The sequence below is a fragment of the Andrographis paniculata genome, unplaced genomic scaffold, assembly GCF_009805555.1.
Source record: "Andrographis paniculata isolate CXL003 unplaced genomic scaffold, ASM980555v1 Contig80END, whole genome shotgun sequence".
NCBI lineage: Eukaryota > Viridiplantae > Streptophyta > Magnoliopsida > Lamiales > Acanthaceae > Andrographis > Andrographis paniculata.
In genome coordinates, this window is record NW_026137618.1 from 2,740,338 (window position 1) to 2,766,408 (window position 26,071).

The window sequence follows — 26,071 nt, forward strand, 5'->3', positions numbered from 1 at the left end:
TTTGACGGAGAAAATATGACTCCATTCACGTAGATTTTTTTTTTGGATAAAATGATTTTTGGATGAAATAATTTTTAAATGCATATAAATGTACGGAGAATTGTATCAAATATATAAATTATACTCCCTCCATCCATTAACAATATATTCATTTTTCCATTTTGGTTCGTTCCATAACAAAGTATTTATTTCATTTTTTAGGAACTGCATTATCTACTTAACATTACAAATACCTCTGCAATTACAATATATTACACAAATGTTATTACCTTTATATCATACAATACTAATAAAGTTAGTTTAATTTTTATACCTTTATTTCTACTATATTATAATATAATACTAATATTTCTAAAAACTCCATACAAATAACAAACGGATAGATAGATATAAGATAGGGAGAATATTATTTTAAGTTGAATATTTGACTTTTTGTAATGATTTTTTAACATTTTATAATGAATATTTGAATTTTTAATTTTTAATTTTTGTATTTGACTTTTTGTAATGATTTTTTAACATTTTATAATGAATATTTTAATTTTAAATTTTTGTATAAAATATTTTATGTATTTTTTTTATTATTTTAGAGAATTACAATTAAAAAATAATGTTGAAAAAGCACAACGATTATTTTAGACAAATCATATATTATATATATATATATATGACAAGGCGTTTTAATTCCCGTGTTTTCATAATTTTGGAGTTTTATTTTATTTTTAAATATTAAGTTAGGATAATTAATTAATTTTTTTTAAAATAACTAATAATCCAATAAAATTAGGATTTATTGGGATAATAAATAATAAAATTATGAATAAAATTAGGGTTTCATTATCTATATATACTTACTTTTAATTCTATAAATTGTTCGATTTTTTTTTTTAAAAAAATTGTTTTATTTTTAAAGATCATATTCTTTTTATTTATATTAATATATTTTCTTTGATTATTTGATACATAATTACATCGATATTTTGTTAACCGTCGGATCAAACTGAATTTTTCAGGGAGTGTTCGTGATTCGTTGCTATTTCAATTCAAGTAGGATTTGCGATCGGATATTTGTAGTTCAACCAGAATTTTACATAATGTGACAAATGTTTTTGTTCATAATCTTGATCTTAATTTTTCTTAAGTTTCTGATTTTCATCGATTAATACAGTGGTTATTGGGGTATTATTTAGATGCATTTTTTAAATGACTCTTATATACAATTTGATCATAGTAGATTTTCTTCTATGATTTGATTGACCTGTGATTTTTATTTTTTCTTAAAAGGTTTTCCATATTAAAATTATTCGTATTTTTTATATTTTATTTGGGATATAATTCATTATTGTTTGCCATATTTTTGCAAGAGGATTGTGTATTTCTATTAATATAGATAGTAATATACTTACAATATTTTTTTTGTTAAATTTTAAAAATTTTAAACTTGATTATGCATGAATTAACTATGGTATGATATTGATTTTATTATTCTTTTTATTATATATTCTTTTTAGTTTATACTCATCTATTTATACGGTGAAGTAGGAAAAAAGAATAAGAAAAGAAATATCATAAAAATGAAGAAGAAAGAAAGAATGTATAAATTTTTTAAAATTATTTATTGTACTGATAAATTTTTTCATTTTTATTGTATATGTATTTTTTAAAGTTAATTTGGTTTTTAGTATAATATTTTAATAGATTTTTGAATTTTGTATATCATGTTCAAATTTAAGGTGTGTTTGTTTGGGGATTGGATTTTAAATTTATTATTCATCCTTTTTTTTTTCCAAAAATATCAAATCAAACATCTATTTTTCATTTTTTATATTATACAAAAAATTAATTTTATATTCAAAACATCACATCAATACCTATTTATATCACACCATATAACCATTCAAATTCAAAATTTTTAAAATTAAAATTTCAACTCAAAATCCAAATCCCTAAACAAACACACCAATTTTTTATTTGTAAAAATATTTGAAAAATTCATATAGAAAATTACCATAAGTTAACATATAAAAAAGTTTTATATTTATTATATTGTTATTGTGTATATATATTTTTAAAATTATTTATTTTGTTATTTTTATTTTTTATAAATTACTCTCTCAGTTAAATAAGAGTTCTGCTTTTCATTTTCATTCGGTCACAAAACAAAAATATCATTTCCTAATTTAGTAATTGTACTACTTACATAACATAATAAATACACTTGTAACTTACAATATATTACACAAATGCCACCAAATTTATATTATATAATACTAATACTAATAAGAGTATTTTTGTCTATTTCACTGTAATCCAATATAATACTAATATTAAAAAAAATTATTTACAAAAAGCAAACGTCGAGGGAGTTATTTTTTAATTTTTATTATGCATATTATTTTTTAAATTGATTTAATTTGAATAACATATTATATATATAAAAATAAATATTATTTATAAAAATATTAAATCAGTGTAATTAAAATTAAAGCAATTTTCCAAATTAAAAATGCTTACAATTACAAAACGCACCGCTAACAAAATTTATAATTAAAAAGAAAAAATGAAACTCCGGTGTGCTGACGTTGCATGATGTCATCAATCGAAGTCATTCCTGTTTTCTCCATTTTCGACTTTTTGGCGACAAATGCGTACCAACTTCGCTCCCCCTGCGTAACGCTCGCAGAGACATAATTCTCACACGTTATTCGCCTTCTCTTTCCGTTGCTTCCACCTCTTCCTTCTGCACCCATGGCTGCAGCTGCTGGCGAGTCCAAGGGCCCCAATCCCTGGGAGGAATTGCTGCGGAAAATGCTGCCGGAAGGCGCTCCGTTGCCCGACGAGGATCAGCTCGACTACTCCATATCCGTCGATTACATAGGCCCTTCTTCGGTTTCACGGCCGCCGACCAATCCCATGATTCCAAAAACTTGTTTCAGTGCCTCTTCCAAACGTGTCCCCTCACTCAGTCCCAAGAATTCCTCATGGATTAAGTCCCGCTCCAGCACCGACCCAACGATTTCGGAGAACAAAAGGAACAGCGCCAGCTCCATCGCTTTTGATATAGTGACCGATGATATTAGCGACGACAGTGAAGCTGAAGCTGAGACTGTAGGTGATCGCGACGAGTCGAACTTTTCGGACGGGAGTGAAAGTGATGCGGAACGTGAGGTATGCTTTCAACTTCCGCACTGTGGTTGGCACAAAGGAAGTAGTGTGTGTATAAGATGCGGGAAGAAGAGGGGTTTGTTAGGTCTACGAGAAGCCTGCCTCGTGTGTGGCGCGGAGTATTGCATGAAATGCGTGTTGAAGGGGATGGGTTCGATGCCTGAGGGAAGGAAGTGCGTCGGGTGCATCGGCATGCCCGTTGATGAAGCGCGCAGGGGAAGGTTGGGAAAAGGTTCGAGAGTGCTGGCGAGGCTATGGAGTCAGTCTCAGGTGAAGGAAATCTTGAGGGTGGAGAGAGTGTGCAGAGCCAATCAGATGAGGGCAGTCCAGTTAATTGTGAACGGGAGGGAACTGAAGGAAAAGGAATTGGAGGAATTGTTGGATTGTACATTTCCTCCTAGGGATTTGAAGCCGGGAAGATATTGGTATGACAAGGATTCTGGACTTTGGGGCAAGGTGCAGAAATTGTCTCATACTTTAATTTCATGATATGGATTTTGAGTTTCTGTTGAGTGATGTTAAGCTTTTCATTTGCTTGATTGTTTGAAGTGAGCAATATATGCTTTTTCTTGGGTAAAATTGCAGGAAGGTTAAGCTCTTCATTTGCTTGATTGTTTGAATTGTGCGAGGATATGTTTTTCATTGGGTAAAATTGCAGGAGGGGGCCAAGCCTGATACCATGATCACTTCAAAATTGGCGGTGGGAGGGAAGCTGCGAGTAGATGCAAGCTGTGGAAATACCAGAGTTTACATGAATGGCCGTGAGATCACAAAGTTTGAGCTCAGAGTGTTGAAGGTAGAATTGGGATTGAACCCATGTATTGTCTTGGCAGCATCTGATATTATCGAAAGCTTAACTTGTTAGTATTGATAACATAATCCTTATAGTACCTTTGGAAAATTTTATGATTTGCTTAGGACTTACTCTAATTCTGAGCTTGAGTACAATTTATAGGCGATAAGCTTTCAGAATATTGTTGCTTGTGTCTGAGGATCAAACATAATTACACTTCCTCTAATAAATTGGCAGCTGGATGATGATGTGTGAAGTTCTATTATGTTTTTTAAACTGAAAAAGATAGAATGAATGCATGCCAACATGGTGTCAACTAATGATTTCATGTAATATGTTCAAAGCATTAACTTCTTCCATTATAATGTCTTTCAAGTGGTCAAGATGGAATTTTGTATATTTGGCAGAGTTTGTATCGAGTCTTAGGTCGTTATAAAATTCTAGGCAGTATCTGAAACATGGTGTGAAGTTAATTAGCATACCTACATGAATCTGTTAGAGAAATTGTTTGCAACTTTTAGCGGCTCTAACTACATGTCTTTTAGGGTGACCCTCTTAAATTTGAGGCATGTATACCAGCAGTAACAGTCAGCATGTTGTTGGAATAATGAATTTAATATTGCAGAACCCAGATTGCAGTTGTCATAAAACTAACAATAAGGAGCCCTTTCATAATATGTTCTCTGTGCTTTGGGTACCAAAGTTAGAGTTGCTCCACTATTAAGTGTTCTGTTTGCAGTCTAATTGCAGTAATTTAACAGTTGTAGCATTATTTTGACAAATGTCTCTGCAAATTGTACCAGCAGCCTCAATTTCTTAAGGCTGGATGAAAGCTTACATCTTGTGTTACTCATGGGTTAATGTATCTTTTCACTTCTTTTCATTCAGATGGCCAATGTTGAATGTACCCCTGGTACCCGTTTTTGGCTCTATGAGGATGGATCTTATGAGGAAGAAGGACAAAATAACATTAAAGGACATATATGGGAAAAGGTTCTGTTACAGTGTTTAGAGATGGATTTCATATTGATAGAATATTTGGTTTTCTTGATTTGAAGTTTTCTACTGAAGAAATTAAATTGGGCTTTTTGATAGGCAGGTCTCCACTCGTTTGCTTTGTTCCTTGTTTTCATTGCCCATACCACGTGAAACTTCACAAGGTTTAAAGGAAGATACTGCTTGCATTACATCAGCAATGTTCCATGAATGCTTGGAGAAGCACAGGGTCCAGACACTTCTTCTTCTTGGATTAGAAGACTCTGGGACAAGTACTATCTTCAAACAGGTAAAATCTTGGTTCTATTTCAATCTTGTTTTCCATTTTAAAAAACTAATGAACTTTTCAATTTGTTGTTAGGTGGATATAACTTTGATCTCTATTAGTCAAAAATCTCTTTTCCTGAGTTTGTAACTATAAATGACATTACTTAAGCAACATCAGGCATGATAAAAAACTGTTTGACCTTTGGAATCAATGCTTAGATACTAACCTCTAGCCTTGTGCATTAGACACTCATATCTGACACTTCTAAAGAGTGACATTCGAGGTGGTCGGGACACCGGCTTTGCACCCTCTACCAAGTTGATGGCAGACTTGTTCCCGACTTTTCTAGGCCCGGGGAAAATTAAAATAATGGGCCCTTAAATATATATTTTTTATATTAATATAATAATAAAAGTAATTTTAAACATATTTTTAAATGTAAATTTAATAATAAAATTAATTTTTATATATTAAAAGAATAAAATATAAAATAAAATTAATGTGATATTTTTATTAATTAGTTTTTAGTTTAATATAAAAAAATTGATTTAATATTTTTTGAATAAATGTTTTTATAAATAGTAAAAATCTTTTTAAAAAATTCCAAACATGAAGGGTGTGTTTGTTTGTGGGTTTTAGTTTTTGGATTTGGATTTTTAAATAGTAAAAAGTTGAATTTGAATCTTTATTTGATGGGACATAAATAGAAGTTGATGTGATGTTTTGAATGTAAAATGAATTTGTAGTATAATATAAAAAAAGAAAAATAATTGTTTGATTTGATATTTTTAAAGGGAAAAAAGAATTTAAATAGTAAAAATCTACCTTAAAATCCACAAAAGAACACAACAGAAGTGGTTATAGAATACACAAACTTTTAAAAATATTACCAAATAAATATAAGGTGTGTTTGATTTGTGTGTTTTGGTTTGAAGAAAATTTTTTTGATGTAAGGTATAAAGAATTGTATAGATAAATAAAAATAATGAGTGTGTTTATTAATTTTTCGGAAAAATGTGTTAGAAATTTTTTTGAAAAGAAACAAACCCATAATAGAATATACAAATTTAAATAAATAACATAAAAAAAAATAATAAAAACACATAGAATATTACTACTTGAATGGATGTAAAGGTTACATATAAAATCATAACGTTGCCAGAAGAGTGAGTGAAGATAAAATGAAAAGAAAAATTACTCCTTGAATGGATGTAAAGGTTACATCGTCTACTATAAAGCAATTATTATGAAAAGGATGTGAAGGAGAGATGTGATTGAACGATTCTTTATCAGAACATGATTTGTGTTAATGGAATCTAATATCAAAGTTTGGCCAAAGTAGGTATAAATGTGAAAATCTATTGGGTTACCTTAGTGGGCTATGGTGGCCATTGAAAGGATGGTGTCTATTGAGTAGCTAGAAATTCCAAAATTTTAGTGTATTCCTCTGGTGGCCATCCTTATTGAAATGGGTGCAATGAAGCTATATCCCTCTACCATGACCACCTTGCCCATTGTCCCTACATCCTTACCCTAGAAAGTTTTTTCGTCGTGGCCATCCTTGCAATGAGGCCGTATCTAATAGATCAATAACAATCAAACGAAGAATTTTGTTTGCCCAAACAGCCTCGACAACTTTTTTTTGAAACAGCCTTTAGCCAATTTGGCTATAGCCAAGTGGAGGCATCCTCCCCTTAGGAGGCTTGTGTCCCGGCTTCCAAAAAAAAACAAAAACAGTCATTCAATAATCCTATGAATGTCTTCCAAAAGCCCTAATTAACAATTTAAATACCCTAAGTAATAATAAAAACCCAAATAAAGAAATAATACAGCCCATAAATAAAAAGTCCAAGCAAAACAATAAAATGTTGATAATTAAATGCTCAAGCTTGCGAAGCAAGCCTAAGTCCGTCCCTGCCTCCGGTACACACGTAGGGGCCTTGCTCCCTCCTCATTTCTGATCTCCTGTTCCTGCTCCTTATACCATGACCACCTTGCCGACTGTGCCTACTTCCATGAGTACCTCTAGGTTGAAGGGAAGGATGTGCCATGAGGGGCAACCTATCTATAGGAGTTTTAGCTGCAACTTCTTTTGAAATAGAACTAGATAAGTGAGAATATACTTTGACAAGAGGATGGAAGCTTTGTGTTCCAAGGATTTGAGTGCTGACAGGTTCAAATTCAGATTTGAGACATGCTGGAAAGATTATTGTGATCAAGTGTTCTCGTTCCCTCCACATTTTTTTAACATTGACAAAGGTGGGAAGTAAAGTATTCAACTTCTTGTATGCACGTTTCACTTTGCCAAAGTAATCGACAGAGCAAACCCTCTTGTCTGAACTAAAAAGGTTTTATTGAGACATCAAACATATGAAGTATGTTATTGGAATCCAGGAGTCTAGCATATTTCTATGCCTGCTTGCATGTCCTAACATGAAAAAATAGACTTGAAATATCAGTTCCATCAAAAAAGAAGAAAAAGTAGTTGAGCATCTTTACCTTGGCAATTTTATAGCAAGGTTGCATCTCTAGAAGGATCCGCAATAAAGATGGGAAGCAATCTTTCGTTCTCTAGTGAATTTTAATTTCTGCATTGGCAGCGGCTTCCACGGTGGAAGACAGTAAAAGATAGAAATTCAACAAATAAATTTGGTGAAATAGAGAGTGCCCAACCAACTAGAGGATAAACACCCTGGAACAATTCAAAGACTGAAGACAGAGATGATATACCAAATTTAGTGAGATTGGTGGCTGACGACACGCACCAGCACATTAAGAGGATTCTGGAGGTACATCTGGCTAGAGCATGGTCACGGTACGGGAGTATGCTGGTTGGAATATATGATCAATTTTGGGATTGAGATAATAGCGAATGATTAATTGAAGATTGAAATAAGTGGATTGAACACGGGTTGACAAGTTGAAGTTGAGCCTTTCCTACTCTATTACCATGCCATGATTGAAAGAAGAAAATGTTGTATATTGGATATTGTCCTTCATTGAGATTACATGGTACATATAGAGATTTATCAAAAAAAGACATATAAATCACAAGATTAATACAGATGCATTAGTTTGAGGTAGAATAGTCAAAATGGGTTGAGTCCGTCGGGTTGCCCGCGCCGCCCCACTTTTTAAGAGGCTTGGGTTTTAATTTTTTAGGCCTATTAAAATGTGGGCCTAAACGAGCAAACCCATACGGACTGCGGGGCCCGTATTGGGGTTAGTTCGTGGGCCAAACAAATGTAATTATATTATATTATATCTTTCATATTTTAAATGAATTTATCTATTTTTTTTTTATTTTAGGCTGTCCAAAATTAATCTATTTATTTTATTTTTAATAATTGTACTTACTACATAATTTTAGAAAATTCTTACATCTTACATATTATTACAATAAAAATCATCATCATTGTCTAATACTAATATTAATAGTTTTTAATAAAAATAAATAAATTGATATATACATATGGATTGATGAAACATTATATTTTAGGATAGTTTTTAAAAATATTTTATATTAAATTAAATCGAATATTTAAGTTATTAGAAACTTTCATATTATGTTAAACTACTTAACCTATATATTGTCTGCGATATTACTCTCTTTTATAATTATTTTTGCGATGTCATTGCTTTCTTTATTTTATTATTTTTTTTTCATTTGTATTATTTATTTTTCATTGTATTTTAATTTTTTTCTTCTAAATTTATTGAAAGATCCATAAGAATAATATCTAGTTATTGTTTAAATATTTTCGATTAACAATTTTTTAAAAAAATAACGATCAATGATATTTATAATTTTAAATCAATTTATATTACATATTTATTTAAATATTTATTATTTTAAATTTTAAAATATAATTATTTTTTATATTAAATGTATAAAAAATAATATTTTTTAAAGCCCGTATGTTGGCCCGCTTGGCTCGCCACCCGCTGTTGGGCTGGGTTGGGCTACCTAAATCTTAGCTCATCCCGCCGCACATTGGCCCGCAAATAACCTGCTTAGTTGCGGGTTATAGTGGATTGTGGGTTAATTCGCCCTGCCAACCCATTTTGACAACTCTAATTCTAGGTACTAATCTTACTAATGAATACTACTAATATCTAATGGCCTTAAGATACAAATAAAAAAACAAAACACCCTAAGTTCTTATGTAAGAAAGGGCATATTTCTAACTCTACTTCAAATTGGCAGTAATATACTTCTGTTTCCTGCTCTAGTGCAGAAATCCTAATATTGAACAATGGCACATGCAACTTGAAATTGCTTTTTATGATCCAACTCCCATGCTGACTTCTCTACAAAGCCTTGGGAGGATCCCAAGTTTAGTGCATTTGTGACAAATATGTATGTTGGAGTAGATATGATTAGTATTAATTATGGACAAAAAATTATGTTATTTTTAATAAATACAAAAATTTGTACAAATTATATTTAATTTGGATTTAAAGCGAGTCCTATTATCTAAATGAGTCATTTGATTCTCTTTTCGGGTTGATTTATTTTCCAACATGGTTTTCGATGGCATCTTTGATCCGAAGAGATTTGGTCTTCGGTTTGACTTTTCCAAACTTTGGAGAGCTTTGGTCTTCGTGCGGGCGATTTGATCGTCGACTTTGGATTTGATGTCCTCTTTGGACGATCCGAGACTTTGATATTTGGTTTGACTTTGCCGCTTTTGGAGAGCTTTGGTCTCTGTGTGGGCGATTTGATCATCGGCTTTGGATTTGATGTCTTATTTAGACGATTTGAGCCTTTGATCTTTGCTTTGTCTTAACCGCTTTTGGAGAACTTTGGTCTCCATATGGGCAATTTGATCATCACCTTTGGATTTAATGTCTTCTTAGGACGATCCGCGGCCTTGATATTTGATTTGGCTTTGCTGCCTTTTGGGGAGCTTCGGTCTCCGTGTGGGCGATTCGATTGTCGGCTTTATATTTGATGTCTTCCTTGGACGATCCGTGGCTTTTATATTTGGTTTGCCTTTTCCGTCTTTTGGAGAGCTTTGGTCTCCGTGTGGGCGATTCGATCATCGGCTTTGGATTTGACTTCTTTAGACGATCTAAGACTTTGATCTTTGGTTTGTCTTTGCCGGCTTTTGAAGAGCTTTGGTCTCCGTGTGGGCGATTTGATCTTCAACTTTGAATTTGATGTCTTCTTTAGATGATCCGCGACTCTAATCTTTGATGAGGTGGATTTGGTGCTCCATAACATTTTTGGCGGCGTGTCCTTTTGACTTTTGGATTGAAGAGGGCCTGGTTGATGCTTTTGACGAAGAACACGACGAACACCTTGAAGCTTTGGGATGAACTTGGGAGGCTTTTCCTTGGCTTTGACGAATTCCTTAATGGCTTTTGGAGCTTTGATCATTCCTTCGGCTTGGACATACGACGAAGGACTTTATCTCTATCGATTCGTCAACCAATATTATATCAAACGCTTCGAAGGACAAGAAGAACATGAAGAACAATACAGAGAAAGTCTAGAGACTTTCCCATTTGTCTGAATCATCGATGTAACTTCGGTGTGTCAAATGAATTGGCCATGACTCCTATTTATAGCGGAGGGGTGGCCTTGGTTTCCTTTTAGAATGATGCCACGTGGCGCGTCCTGATTGGCCAATAAGAATATTTTATAATCTTTTATTTTCTATAAGATGTTTTCCATTCGTGACGGATTTGATTGTGCACCTTCATTTCTCACCAAAATCTTTATATAAGTGCCTTTCTCGGAAGATATTAATTTATATACTTCTTTTTATTGACAAGACTTATTTATTTTGTTGACAAATGTATTATGACTCTATTTATGCACGTAATATTTGTACGATATCTTCCATTTCAAGCAAATTTTTGCATTAATAGTTGATATTTATTGTACAAAAATTAATATATGTGCATAATGATACACCATATATTTATTTTATTGGAATTTTATTTTCTTTCAAAATAAATGATATTTAATTTAATTTAGGCATTTAATTTTTAATGCCTACAAAATGCCCCCTCGAGACTTGTTTAAGCCAACGCAAAGCGTTTAAGGTGTGAATGAGTCTCGAAACAAAAGTCAATTTTTTTTTTACTGAAACTTTTTCTTTTTTTGCATTCTTTTCATTTTTTTGAAGAATTTTTTTTTTTTTTTGACATGATTTTTTTTAAGCCCGATTTTCTTAGAGCCTTTTTTTTTCTTTTGACATAATTGATTGTACTCGGAGTTATATTCCAAGTTGCCTACGTATCCGGTGAAGAAATGAAGTCATAACGTAGTTCAAAACAACTTGAATTTGTTTGTTTTTGTTAAAACAATTATTCTCTTGTTAAGAAGTCTTGTAGAAAGTTTATCCTCGTTTCTAGGAGATTGAAGAAAGTTTATCCTCGTTTCTAGGAGGCTGTAGAAAGTTTATCCTTGTTTTTAGGGGATTGAAGAAAGTTTATCCTTGTTTCTAGGAGGCTGTAGAAAGTTTATCCTCGTTTCTAGGAGATTGTAGAAAGTTTATCCTCGTTTCCAAGAGATTGAAGAAAGTTTATCCTCGTTACCAGGAGATTGAAGAAAGTTTATTTTTCGTTTCTAGGAGTGTTGTAGAAAGTTTATTCTCATTTCCAGGAGTGTTGAAGAAAGTTTATCCTCGTTTATATGAGTGTTGTAGAAAGTTTATCCTCATTTCCAGGAAGTTGCAGAAAGTTTATCCTCGTTTCCAGGAGATTGCAGAAAGTTTATCCTCGTTTCCAGGAGATTGCAGAAAGTTTATCCTCATTTCCAGGAGATTGAAGAAAGTTTATCCTCGTTTCCAGGAGATTGAAGAAAGTTTATTTTTCGTTTCTAGGAGTGTTGTAGAAAGTTTATTCTCGTTTCCAAGAGTGTTGAAGAAAGTTCATCCTCGTTTATGTGAGTGTTGTAGAAAGTTTATCCTCATTTCCAGGAAGTTGCAGAAAGTTTATCCTCGTTTCTAGGAGATTGCAGAAAGTTTATCCTCGTTTCCAGGAGATTGCAGAAAGTTTATCCTCGTTTCCAGGAGATTGAAGAAAGTTTATCCTCATTTCCAGGAAGTTGCAGAAAGTTTATCCTCGTTTCTAGGAGATTGCAGAAAGTTTATCCCCGTTTCCAAGAGATTGCAGAAAGTTTATTCTCGTTTTCAGGATATTGAAGGAAGTTTATCCTCGTTTCTATGAGTGTTTTAGGTATGATTGCCCATACTATTTCAAGTGTTGTATTTCTCGTCTTCTGAGAAATCTTCGGTAGGCGGTCATACATTCCACCAGTCATTATTCTCAATTCCATATCATGAGCGCGAGTGGTGAGTTCTTCAAAAGTATGAGGTCGAATCCCTTGTAAGATGTATTTCAAGCCCCCATTGCATTCCTTGAATGCACATTTCTATGCCGGAAGCCTCGGACAGACGGTCTTTACAGTTGAGGCTTAGACTTCTCCAGCAGTTGATGTAGTCGATTACTGGCTCATTTTTCCGTTGGCGGTTGTTGGTAAGTTCGGTCATGCTGACAGTTCTCTGTGTGCTGTAGAACCGATTCAAGAACTCATACTTTAGTTGTTTCCAATTGTCGATGGAACTAACCTCTAAGTCGATGTACCACATCGAAGGTGTTTCCGTTTAGTGACCGCACAAATTGTTTGACTAGGAGGTCTCCATATATTCCAGCATCTTTGCATGTCTCGACAAAGTGTGTTATATGTTGTTTTGGGTTGCTTTTTCCATCAAATTGTTGAAACTTTGGTGGTTGATAGCTCATTGGCATTTTGAAGGCGTCAATTCTTGCAGTGTAAGGCTTGACGTAAGTATACGTCGGCCTTGAACTCCCTTCGAATTCTCTTTTGATTGCCCCCTTGATGTATTTGTCAAGTTGGGATATATGGATGAAGGAGTCGGATGATCCTTGAAATGGATTTGGTTCTGCCATCTTTTCTTTATTATAAAGTTGATATGCGGATGTTTCCGCTTTATTTTGGGCCACCGGGGAAGATGATTGTTTTTCGATGGCATGACTGGATTCTTCAAGCATGTCTAGTTTAGTGAGAAGTTTTTCGATGAGAGCGTCTTGTTGTTGCATGTGTTGAGACATCCCTTCAACGATCTTGGCCAATGATGCAAGTTGATCTTCTATATTTGAAGCGTTGATAGTCATTACCGGAGCAAAGCTTCATGCGGTTGAATGACTTGAAATTGGCCGATGAGTAGGTGGCATGAAAGTGCCTTTGAAGGTTTGAACTTCCTCGCAGAGCAGACTTTGATCCACAATCTTTGGGTCCTCAATATTTGAAGCATTGGTAGTCATCACCGTAGCAGAGTTAGATGCGGTTGAATGAGTTGTAGTTTGTTTAGGGGTGAACAGTGCGGCAGTACTCTTGAAGTTGCCGTCTTCTTTATACAGTGGAATTTTGCTCTATGATTTTTGGAGGAGTGTCTTCAGAGAACAACAATTCTCTTTTGGCCATGTTTTTTGTTGTCATTTAAGCATTCGTTAAAACACGTGAGGGTTGACTTCTTTGGCGGCGCCAGCTTGAGCAGCAGCTTTCGACATAGCGTTGGACGTCTTGATCTTGTAGGAGGCCATTGGTTGTTGAAAGTTCATCGGAAAGAGAGATGAAAGGTAAAGAAGTCCACTGGGCGTGCCAAAAATTTGTGGACAAAAAATTGTGTATTTTTAATAGACACAAATTTGTACAAATTATATTTAATTTGGATTTAAAACGGGTCCTATTCTCTAAATGGGTCATTTGATTCTCTTCCCAGGTCGATTTGTTTTCCAACTTGGTTTTTTATAGCTTCTTTGATCCGAAGAGATTTGATCTTTGGTTTGACTTTGCCAGACTTTGGTCTCCGTACGGGTGATTTGATCATTGACTTTAGATTTGATGTCCTCTTTGGACGATTAGAGGCTTTGATCTTTGGTTTGACTTTGTCGCTTTTGTAAAGCTTTGGTCTCCGTCTGGGCGAATTGATCATCGGCTTTAGATTTAATGTCTTCTTTAGACGATCCGAGACTTTGATCTTTGTTTTGTCTTTATCGCTTTTGGAGGACTTTGGTCTCCGTGTAGGCAATTTGATCATCACCTTTGGATTTGATGTCTTTTTAGGACGATCCGCGGTTTTGATCTTTTACTTGGCTTTGCTGCGTTTTGGAGAGTTTTGGCCTCCGTGTGGGCGATTCGATTGTCGGCTTTGGATTTGATGTCTTCTTTGGATGATCCGTGGTTTTGATATTTGGTTTGCCTTTTCCGTGTGGGCGATTCGATCATCGGCTTTGGATTTGATGTCTTATTTGGAGGATCCGCGGCTTTGATCTTTGATTTGGCTTTGCCGCTTTTGGAGGAATTTGGTCTCCGTGTTCGCGATTTGATCATCGGATTTGGATTTGATGTCTTCTTTAGATGATCCGAGGCTTTGATATTTGGTTTGGCTTTGCCGGCTTTTGGAGAGCTATGGTGTCCGTGTGGGCAATTTGATCTTCAACTTTGGATTTGATGTCTTCTTTAGACGATTTGCGACTTCGATCTTTGAGGGGGTGGATTTGGTGTTCCATAACTCTTTTGGCGGCGTATTCCTTTGACTGTTGGATCAAAGAGGGCCTGGCTGATGCTTTTGACGAAGAACGCGACGAACACCTTGAAGCTTTGAGATGAAGTTGGGAGGCTCTTCCTTGGCTTTGATGAATTCCTCAACGATTTTGGGAGCTTTGATCCTTCCTTCGGCTTGGGCATACGACGAAGAACGTTAACTCCATCGATTCGTTAACCAATATTAGATTATTTCTTCAAATCAGTGACTTACGACGATGAACGCTTTGAAGGACACGAAGAACATGGAGAACAATAAATAGAGAGTTTAGAGACTTACCCCTTTGTTTGAATCATCAATGTAACTTCGGTGTGTCAAATGAATTGGCCATGACTCCTATTTATAGTGAAGGTGTGGCCTCGGCTTCCTTTTAGAATGATGCCACGTGGCGTGGCCAATAAGAAGATTTTATAATCTTTCTTTTTCTATCCGATGTTTTCCATTCGTGACGGATTTTATTGTGCACATTCCTTTCTCGCCAAAATCTTTATATCATTGCATTTTCCTGGAAGATATTAATTTATATACTTCCTTTATTGAAAAAAGTTATTTATTTTGTTGCCAAATGTATTATGGCTCTATTTTTGCACATAATATTTGTACGATATCTTTCATTTTAAATAGATTTTTGCATTAATGGTTGATATTTATTGTACAAAAATTAATATGTGCATAATTAAATACCATATATTTATTTTATTGGAATTTTATTTTCTTTCAAAATAAATGATATTTAATTTAATTTAGATATTTAATTTTTAATACCTACATTAATTAACATGATTAGTGCCTATATTTTGTATATTTGCATATGTACCATGTAATATCAAAGAAAGGCAACATCCTAATAAAATACAGGTGTTTTGAATGTTTTGGGCTATTTTGTGAGCAGTGATTTGAAATGGAAAATAGGTTTTGGATGTGAATTGTGATTTTTTAATAGAAATAGGTGTTGGATCTGATGTTTCTGATACAAAGTAGGTTTTTGATATAATATCTTAAATGAATACGTGTTACATGTTATGATTTTAGAGAGAAAAGGGTGTGTTTGTTTGGGGGTTTGGACTTTGAGTTGGAATTTAAATAGTAAAAAATTTTAAATTTGAATAGTTGTATGATGTGATATAAATAGGTGTTGATGTGATGTTTTGAATGTAAAATTAAATTTTAGTATAATATAAAAAATGAAAAATAGGTATTTGATTTAATTTTTTGGGGGAAAAAATGGGATGAATAGTGTATTTAAAATCCAATCTCCCAAACAAACACACCCCTATTATTTGCATAGTACAAGAATACTTTTGACAACACAACAAAGCACACCCTTAATCTCACATTATTTGAGGCATCTCATTTACTCGAGCTTGCATAGAAATTAGTTTTTTACTACATACCGCACATATAAAATAGCTTTACTACACAACTCGCATATCTGAACATCTTGCAGAGTTGATCTTAAGCTAAATTCCCCATGAAGGTCTAAGCTGAAACTGCATATTTATTGGCTTCCTTGCATAACATGGGCCCTTGTATAGCTGTGGGGGTTAACATGCCTTGGCTGATCTTAATAACTTATGTGAATTCAGGTTTCTTTCCTAGCTCGCAGAACTTTACTTTAGATAGTTGTCTCCCCCTATCCCGCTTCACACAGTTTGCGTATCCCAACTTGTATAAAATGGACACCTTAACATAAATTGGGATGTGTCTTTTGCATCTGCATATCCTGTACTTGTATATGAGTCTATACAGCTTGGACCTCCATAACCTCACCTGGCCTAACCTGGATCCTGTAACATGAACATGCACATCCTCCCAATGCCAAATCCAAGCATCATTTACACTGAAAAAAATTTCATACTACCTTATCTGGAAATCTTTCCAGCAGCCACCATACACACTCTGCCGCAGACCTCAAGGTCCTATCCTAGCAACCCATCCAGCCAACTTTTCTAGTGGCTGTTTCAGGGACTTTTCCAGCAAGTTCTTTAGTTAATTTCCTATAAAGCTTACTTATTCCAATACAATATATTCCATTTTATATTTTAATAATTTTTAGTTTACGCATTTATAGATATTCTAGGCATGATATATGAGTTGGTACACATTTTACATGCCTTTATATTTTCTTTACTAGAACCACCATCTGATTTTTTTATCATCAAAGCATTTTCCATGACCAACGATGTTGCTTATTTGCATGAACTGGTAGGTGTATCCATTTCACTTCACACCATTTTATTACCTCATTTGTTTATCATATAGTCACTGCTGGATTCATCTTTATATTTTTATGTGACAGGCCAAGTTCATATACACAAATAAGTTCACCACTCAAGAATTGCAGAGAATTAAGCTCACAATTCAAAGGAACATCATTAGATATCTATCCATATTACTCAACAGGTTGGATTGTCTTCAAGATACGGCTCCATTAAAGAAAGAATTTATTTGTCTTGCTTCTGGCAGGTCTATTCCAGGTATTTATTGTTGTTGAGTAATTTCTTTTCACTGAAGTTGTTAGATTTGATAGATTCATATTCATATCTATATCCATATCCATCATATCATATCATATCTATGATTTAGTTAGATTTAGTTTGTTAGAATAGATTTCTAAATACTCTCTATATATATATCTATTAAGCCTAATGTGTCATTATACCATTTACCTCTCCGTATATTTGGCTTTACGTGCTTTGTTCATGACCATTCTTCAGGTTTGGACAAATTACGTTCTCGATCAACCAAATGTATTTTTCTTGGGTACTTTTGGGTTCAAAAAGGATATGGATGTTATTCTCTTTTTACTCGTTGATATTACCTTAGTGCAGATGTCACGTTCTTTCAATCATCACCATACTTCACAATGTCATAAGCTCCATTCTCAATACCTCTGACTCATATTCCAATGGCCTCATCTTCAAGCCTCCACTTCAGGTCTATTGTCGGTATACATGGCAACGTTAAGATGTACCTACTTCACCATTATCTGCGCCCATTGATGATTCATCTCCGGTTCCATTATCTTCATCAGTTGCAATTCCACCGTCACCTATCATTCTACGTCGAAGTACTCGGTCCACTCGTAATCCTAACCCTAACTATAATTTTCTTAGTTTTCACCGTTTATCTCATTTTATATGTAGTGTTGTGATTGTTTTAGACTCTATCTTTGTCCTTGCTCTTGGCGTAAGGCTTTGGGTCATTCGGGGTGGTATCAGGCAATGGTGGAGGAAATGTCTGCTTTGCATGCTAACAATACTTGGGAGTTGATTCCATTGCCACCAGGAAAAAACCCGTAGTTTGCCGATGGGATTATGCGGACAAGGTTTGCCCTGATGGTCACATTGATCGACTCAAAGCTCGACTTGTAGCAAAGGGCTTTACTCAAGTATATGGAAGGAATATGTGGAAACTTTTCTCCAGTTGTCAACATGTCTTCTGTTCGTATTTTTTTTTTCTAATGGCAACAATGTGTGGTTGGCTCTTCATCAACTTGATATTAAAAGTTTATTTTTGCATGGTCTTCAAGAAGAGGTTTTCTTTAAGCATACTTTAGAACGACGATGTGTTTACTTAATTGTCTATGTTGATGACACTATCATCGTTGGAGATTATATAGATGGTATTGCAAGGTTGAAGGAGCATCTACACAAATATTTTTAAACCAAAGACTTGGGACCATTACGGTATTTCTTAGGAATTGAGATTGCCCAATAAAAGAATGGCATTATCCTATCTCAGAGAAAGTATGTTCTTGATATGTTGGGATAAACATGTATTAATGAATGTAAGGTTATGGATTCCCCTATGGATTCATATACAAAGTTGCTTCCTGGACAGGAGGAGCCATTGCCTGATGCTGATGGTGGACGATGTAGAAAGCTCGTTGGAAAGCTAATTACCTCACTATCACCCAATGATAAATTGAAATTTTGTTGATTTATAACAGGGAATTTATTACGAGTTTATTGAGTGAAGTGTGTATTATTGGGCATGTGCAGATATATAAAAGAAATGAAGTTGTAGACCCTGAATCGCATTATCACAATTATTTACTCTTTTTACTCATAAGTTTCTAGGTCGAACACAGGGATTTTAAGTCACGAAATTAAATCAAGAATTTGTATAAGTAAGGCGCAATGGAAAAGCAGTTAAGCTGGCCCGCTTATAAAGGTGCTCGGGTGGTGAGATATTCAGCGAAAGCAGTGTGCGAGCGATGGAAACAGTGAGAGCGGTGGTGAACAAGGGCGAGCGGGTGGAAGGGAAACGGGCTATTTTATATAAAATCGTCATTAGGCGAGCGATAGGGGGACCAGGTAATGCTGTGTGTGATTTGTATGTTTTAGATGGTTAGAATTTCATGGATGTAATGAGCAAGTGATAATAGTGAGTAAGCGAAACATATATTTATAATACGTAGTGATAGAAGAAGTAGTTGCGCAGAATAGTTAACATAGAAACTGAATTTGCTGGTACTTGACCTTGGATTTACAACAAGACTTCAATTACACTTAGAATCAGAACATTATAAGCAAGAAATGCTATTGTCACTAGACATTTCTATGACCCAATAGACAAGTTCCTATGCCCATTAATTATCCTAATCTTTGTCTCATTAGTGGTTTTACCCTTCTGTTACCTCACTTTAATCGTAATCGAATTCAAAACAGCAGCTAAGCAGGTCGACAAGGCTCCCGTGTATTTAACTACATTGTACTACCTAAATTCTGTTAATGAATACAACGCGAATCTAGGCTTATATAATCGATTCGTCTCTGTTCTTTCCCAGTGAAACATAATTCTAATCCTAACATTTTGACACAAATATGAAGTGAGGATGAAGGTGAATATGAAGAACTTGTTAGGATTAACTCTCACACGCACACAATAAGAAAGTAGAACACAAAGGATTACGTGGTTCGGCCGACAAGGGTTATCGACTTACGTCTACGGGGGCAACCAAGAAGCTTTTCTTATTACTGCAATATGAGACAACTCTTATTTTACAAGTACAAGAGGGGGTATTTATAGACTAGGTTTAGGGTCAATAACAATTGGGCCCAAACTCTTAAGCCCATTAGGGTTAAATACCTAAAGAAGCCTACACTTAACAATCTCCCACTTGAAGGCTTCGAAACCTCTGCGCTCCATTGTACTTCTGTAAAATCCTCATTTTCACTTGATTGCCCCGGTTTTCTCATCATTTCTTATGAAGACCAACTGAAGTCATGCATAACTTCAGCTTGTCCAACGTCAGTCTTTGTGAACATATTTGTTGGATTCATAGCACCTGAGATGTTTTTCAACTTCATCGTCCCTTCACTTATCAATCCTCTGATAAAGTGATATCGCATCCCAATATGTTTCGTTTTTCCATGATAGACCGGGTTCTTGACAAGTTTGACTGCACTCTCATTGTCAGTGTAATGAATAATCCGTCTGCCTTTTATCCGACTTTAGGAGAAAATTCTTTAGCCAAACTAACTCTTTACTGGCCTCAGCAACTGCCATATACTCAGCTTCTGTCATCGAAAGCGCCACACTTTTCTGAAGTTTAGACATCCAGCTAACTGTAGTAGATGTACCCAGTAGTGCATAAGTGCTTCTTTGCATCCAGCCAAATCAGCATCAAAATACCCTATGAGAATCGCATCTTTGCATTTGAAATGTAACTCTATCTTGGAAGTATCCTTCAAATACCTTAGTATCCACTTGAAGGCTTCCCAATGTTCTCTCCCCGGATTTGACATGTAGCGACTAACAACCCCGACTGCATGAGCAATGTCTGTTCTCGTGCACACCATCGCATACATGAGGCTACCAACTGCAGATGCATAAGGGACTTTAGCCATATCTCCATAGCTCCTCCAGACTCGGCGGCTGACTCGTCGTTATGGGAGGCTGGGCATTGACTTGGTCCTTTGTTGCACTTGCAAGCTTCATATTCAATAAATTACATCGAACTCCGACAAGTGCTTGTGAGGATCTTATCTTAACAAACGATTAAAATCAAATGGGCATCATCATCAATATGAAAGGAAAGTAATGCATAAAGGTTTTTGATTTAAATTAGATGCAGTTACCACCCTTAATGTGCGATTTATATCAGCCATGTCGAGTTTATTTACTTTCTTCCGATCACTCAAGCTAGCCCTCAAATCACTTGCAAAATCAACTGTTGACGGTGATCCAAGCGACTCAAATAGATGATTGTACTTCCTTACGTCTTTAGTTTTTTGCCACAATTGTCTCGTTGTCCTCTCGATTTCCTGGACAACACTAATAACAAGTAAGAATAAAAAAACAGTAACAAGTAAAAAGAAACAAAACCAAACATCAATCCCGATGCCAAACATTGTCATCTATTGAGTAGTGCAATAAAAACTTTCTACTTCCCTAATTAACAATAGTTAGTATAGCGATCAAAGTCATTTCCATAAGATTGTTTGCATTATTTTTTCACTTGATAGCAAATAAAATGGGGGAGTTAATTTTGAAGTGAAGTAAAAATTAAGAACTATAATAAAGTAAACTATGACAAGTGTCAACCCATGTATTTGATCAATGCCTAGCCCAATAATTGATTATAAAAGTAAACTTATGTATTTGATCGATAATTGTACTCCCTTCGTCTACTCAAAATCTTCTCATTTTCATATTTTAGTTTGTCCACTCAAATCTTCTCATTTCTTTTTCAGAAAAGTTACATCCTACATTAATACAAAAATACTTATACTTTATTATCACATCACTAAACAATAAGGGCAAAATTGTTTTACATACATGATTTGTACTACATTTCAATAAAATACTAATATACTTAAATTCGCATGCCAAAAGTAAATGAGAAGATTATTAGTGAGCAAAAGGACTATATTTATTCTATTAAATATTTTGATAAATTAATTATAGTGATCAAAAATTTTTTACCCCCCAACCTTTTTTACCGAATCTTTAATAAAGGAACGATCATAAATTAATTTTCTAATTCGATAAAAAAATCCAATGAGGGACTTGAATTTCTCAACTACAATAAGCTCTAGAAAAGTCCAATAATGACTATAACTAACATCTATGTAGGGTTATTTAAATCATGTAGTGAAATTCCTAAAATGAATGGTAAGTACCTTATTGTAAAAGATCAAGAAAGTAAACAAAACCACTTTTCACATAAATTTTATGTATGGAAACAAACATAAAAGAAATAACTAATCTAATTGAACAAAGAAATCCGACTAGGGACTTGAATTTCTCAATTACAATAAGCTCTAGAAAAGTCCAATAATGACTCACTAATATCTATGTAGGGTTATTTAAATTATGTAGTGAAATTCCTAAAATGAGTCCTAAGCACCTTATTGTAAAAGATCAAGAAAGTAAACAAAAACACTTTTCACATAAATTTTATGTATGCCAACAAACATAAAAGAAACAACCAATTAAAAATAAATCTTACAAATTCATAAGGTTCAAATTGTTAATCATCATCGGACTGGAAATAAAAAGTTAGGGTGTGTTTGTGTTGTGTTTTGAGTTTTAAGTGTTTTCTTATGTTAAGTATCAAAAAATGTACAATAATATAAAAAATAATATTTTAGTTTGAATTATTTACTTTTTTAGTGTCTTCTTTATGTCTTCCAACCTCCTTATTTTAGATACGAATTTTCATCTATTCATAGCACTTCTTGAACCCTTAAAAATGTCCAAATTCATCCCATTTGGCTAACCATATTAAACTGGTAGAGAAATAGTGGAAAAATAAAGTTATATTATTCTAAAAAAAAGAAAAAAAAGGGAAGAGTATAAATATATATATATATAGCAAATTAGAAATCTATCATAACTAACTAAATCATGGATATGTATAAAATATGGATATAGATATAGATATGTATATGATTTTAATAAATCTAACACTCCCCCTCAAGCTGGAGTGTACAAATCATACGATCCAAGCTTGTTTCAGATTGATTGGGATCTAGGACCTCTCAGAGCATTCGTAAATATGTCTACAAGTTGATCATCTGATGGCACATATTTAGTATTTATATATCCAGATAATACTTTCTCTCTTATGAAGTGACAATCTATTTCGATATGTTTCGTTCGTTCATGAAATACTGAATTTAATGCAATGTGTACTGCTGCTTGGCTATCACACTATAACTTCATCTTCGTCACATCACAGAACTTGAGTTCACAAAGTAATTGTTTAATCAAGAGTAGTTCACATGTAGCTAAAGCATAGCACAATATTCAGCCTCAACACTAGAGCGCGCAACCACATCTTGTTTCTTACTTTTCCATTATATCAAATTGCCTCCAATAAACACGCAATAACCAGAGGTAGAACGCCTATCGATTGGAGACCCTGCCCAATCAACATCTGAATATCCAATGATTTCAGAATGACCATGATTTGTATAAAGTAATTCTTTTCTGGGAGACCCTCTAATATACCGCAAAATACGCATAAGTGCCTTCCAATGAGAGTCACATGGAGACTGCATGAATTGACTCACTACACTTACTGCAAATGATATATCTGGTCGGGTGATAGTGAGATAATTAAGTTTATCAACCAGCTTTTTATATTGTCCAACATCAATATCAGTCAATGGCCCCCCCTGTCCTGAGAAGCAATTTTGTATTTAGATTCATAGGGGAATCCATAACCTTACGTTCATTCATACCTGTTTTTTCTAACATATCAAGAACATACTTTCTCTGAAATAGGATAACATCATTCTTCGATTGGATAATCTCAATTCTTAAGAAGTACCATAGTAGTCCCAAGTCTTTGGTTTGGAAATGATTGTGCAAATGCTCATTTAACTTTGTAATACCATCCATATCATCTCTAGTGATGACAATATCATCAACATAAACAATTAAGTTAACGCATCGCCTTTCTTAATTATGCTTGAAAAATACGGTATAATCAGACGAATATTGTGTCATACCAAATTCTTTAATAGCAAGATTGAAACGTCCAAACTACGCCCGTAGAGATTGTTTCAAGCCATAGAGTGAACGAAGAAGGCGACACACAAGACTAGACTCCCCCTCAGCAACAAAACCAGGAGGTTGCTCCATATATACTTCTTCTTTAAGCTCACTTGCAAAAAGACATTTTTAATGTCAAGCCGATAAAGGAGCCAACCACGCATTGTTGCCATCGAAAGAAAAAGACGAACAAAAGACAATTTGGCAATGGGAGAGAAGGTTTTTGAATAATCCTCTCCATACATTTGACTAAAGCCCTTTGCAACAAGTCGAGCTTTAAGTCGATCAATGCGACCATCAGGTCCAACTTTGATTGTATAAACCCATCAACAAGCTACGGTTGTCTTTCCTGGCGGTAACGGAACCAACTCGCAAGTATATTAGCATGCAAAGTAGACATTTCCTACATCATAGCCTGACACCACCCTGAATGACCCAAAGCCTCACGCCATAGTAATAGATTCTAAAGCAGTCACAACACTTCACATGGAATGAATAAATGGTGATAACTAGAAAATTATAAATAAGATTCGGATTACGAGTGGACCGTGTACCACGACGTGAGATGATAGGTGACTGAGGAACCGCAACCGGGGAAGGCGATGGAACCGGAGATGAGTCATCAATAGGCGTACGTGAAAGTAGAGTATGTATGTTCTGCGTTGCCATGTATGACGGCTATAAACTTGAAGTGAAGGCTTAGGAATGGGGATAACTGGAAGAGGAGTCACATGTATTAAGGATGAAGATGATGACACTATAAAGTATAGTAATGAGTCAAAGAACGTGACATCTGCACTAAGGTAATATCGACGAGTGAGAGGAGAATAACATCTATATCGTTTTTTAACTCGCAAGTACCCAAGGAAAACATATTTTGATGGATCAATGACGTAATTTGTCCAATCCAGGGGAATGGTCATGAACAAAGCACGTACAACCAAATACACGGAGAGGTAAAAGGTACAGGGACACATTAGGCTGAAAACATGTTATGAGAATCTTATGTCCTAAGATAGCATATGGAAGGCGATTGATGAGGATACATGTTGTAAGAATAGAATCAGCCCAAAAATGGAATGGGACATTATGTATGAGTAGAGTGTGAGTTGTTTCTATTAGATGACGGTTTTTGCGCTCAGTCACTCCATTTTGTTAGGGAGTGGAAGGACACGATGACTGATGAATAATTCTTTCAAATGAGACAAAATCACTAAATCAGTGAGCTCTTTACCATTATCACTTCTTAAAACCTTGATAGATGTATGAAATTGTGTATGAATTTCAGCTTCAGCACAACTTTTTGAATATAGAGAGTAATTCAAATCGATTTTTCATTAAATAAACCCAAGTATATCGAGAAAAATCACTAATAAACATTACAAAATATTGAAAACCAAGGGTTGAACTAGTACGATAAGGGCCCCAAATATCAGAGTGAACCAGTGCAAAGGGTTTAAATGCTCGACTATCGACGCGCTTGGGAAAGGAAGTACGAGACTGCTTTTCAAGCTCACATGACTCACATGGTAACGAACATAGTGACGAAAAATTAGAAAAAAAATGCTTTAATTTAGACAGATTGGGATGACCTAATCGTTGGTGGAATAATTCGGGAGACTCAATAGATGATATAGCAATGGTAGAGGTATTGTGAGAGGACTCGTTTAGGTAATATAACCCATGAGACTCACATCCGGTACCAATCGTCTGCCCCGTACTGCAATCCTGAATAACAAGATAATCACTAGTTAGTAAGAAATGAACAATCTAGATCTCTACTGAGACGACTAACAGATATGAGATTAAATGGACTTTGAGGGACATAAAGAACAAAATAAAGAGGTAAATTAGGTGACGGACAGGCTCTACCAACAGCTTGAGGGTAAACTTTATCACAATTAGCAAGAATAACATGAGTTGGTGAATTTGATGGATGAAAGGTAGAAAATAAGGAGGGATTACCAAATACATGATCAGTTGCATCTGAATTTAGGACCCATGGACCAAGAGAAGTCTGAGAGACGTCAATGACGGGAGTACGGATATCAGGTGAGTCGGCAGTACTAATGGAGGATGACTACTGAGATGCTTGATACTGAAGGATTGTAGCATAATCTGCTCCACGTAAGGTAATACTGTCAAATGAATTTTCAGGTGAATCAGTAGTAACAAAATCTGTCGAGCGAGAGGGTTGTCCATGTAATTTGAAGCAACGTTCTCGTGTATGGCCCATCTTATGACAATAACTACATT

The 26,071-nt window shown here is 34.6% G+C and overlaps 1 protein-coding gene across 6 annotated transcripts in view; it reads left to right on the top strand.

The window, feature by feature from the left end:
- Window positions 1-2,654: 2,654 nt before the first annotated feature.
- The window catches only part of LOC127240851 (extra-large guanine nucleotide-binding protein 3-like), a 34,146-nt gene continuing 10,729 nt past the window's right edge, over window positions 2,655-26,071 (top strand). For all 6 annotated transcript variants that reach the window (XR_007836387.1, XR_007836388.1, XR_007836385.1 and 3 more), the window contains exons 1-5: window positions 2,655-3,621; window positions 3,824-3,961; window positions 4,847-4,951; window positions 5,058-5,243; window positions 17,106-17,283. Coding sequence is in view for 1 of the 6 variants with exons in the window: in XM_051259695.1 (XP_051115652.1) it covers window positions 2,749-3,621; window positions 3,824-3,961; window positions 4,847-4,951; window positions 5,058-5,243; window positions 17,106-17,283 (1,480 nt within the window). In the remaining 5 variants the exon portion in view is untranslated. The remainder of the gene's footprint in view (window positions 3,622-3,823; window positions 3,962-4,846; window positions 4,952-5,057; window positions 5,244-17,105; window positions 17,284-26,071) is intronic.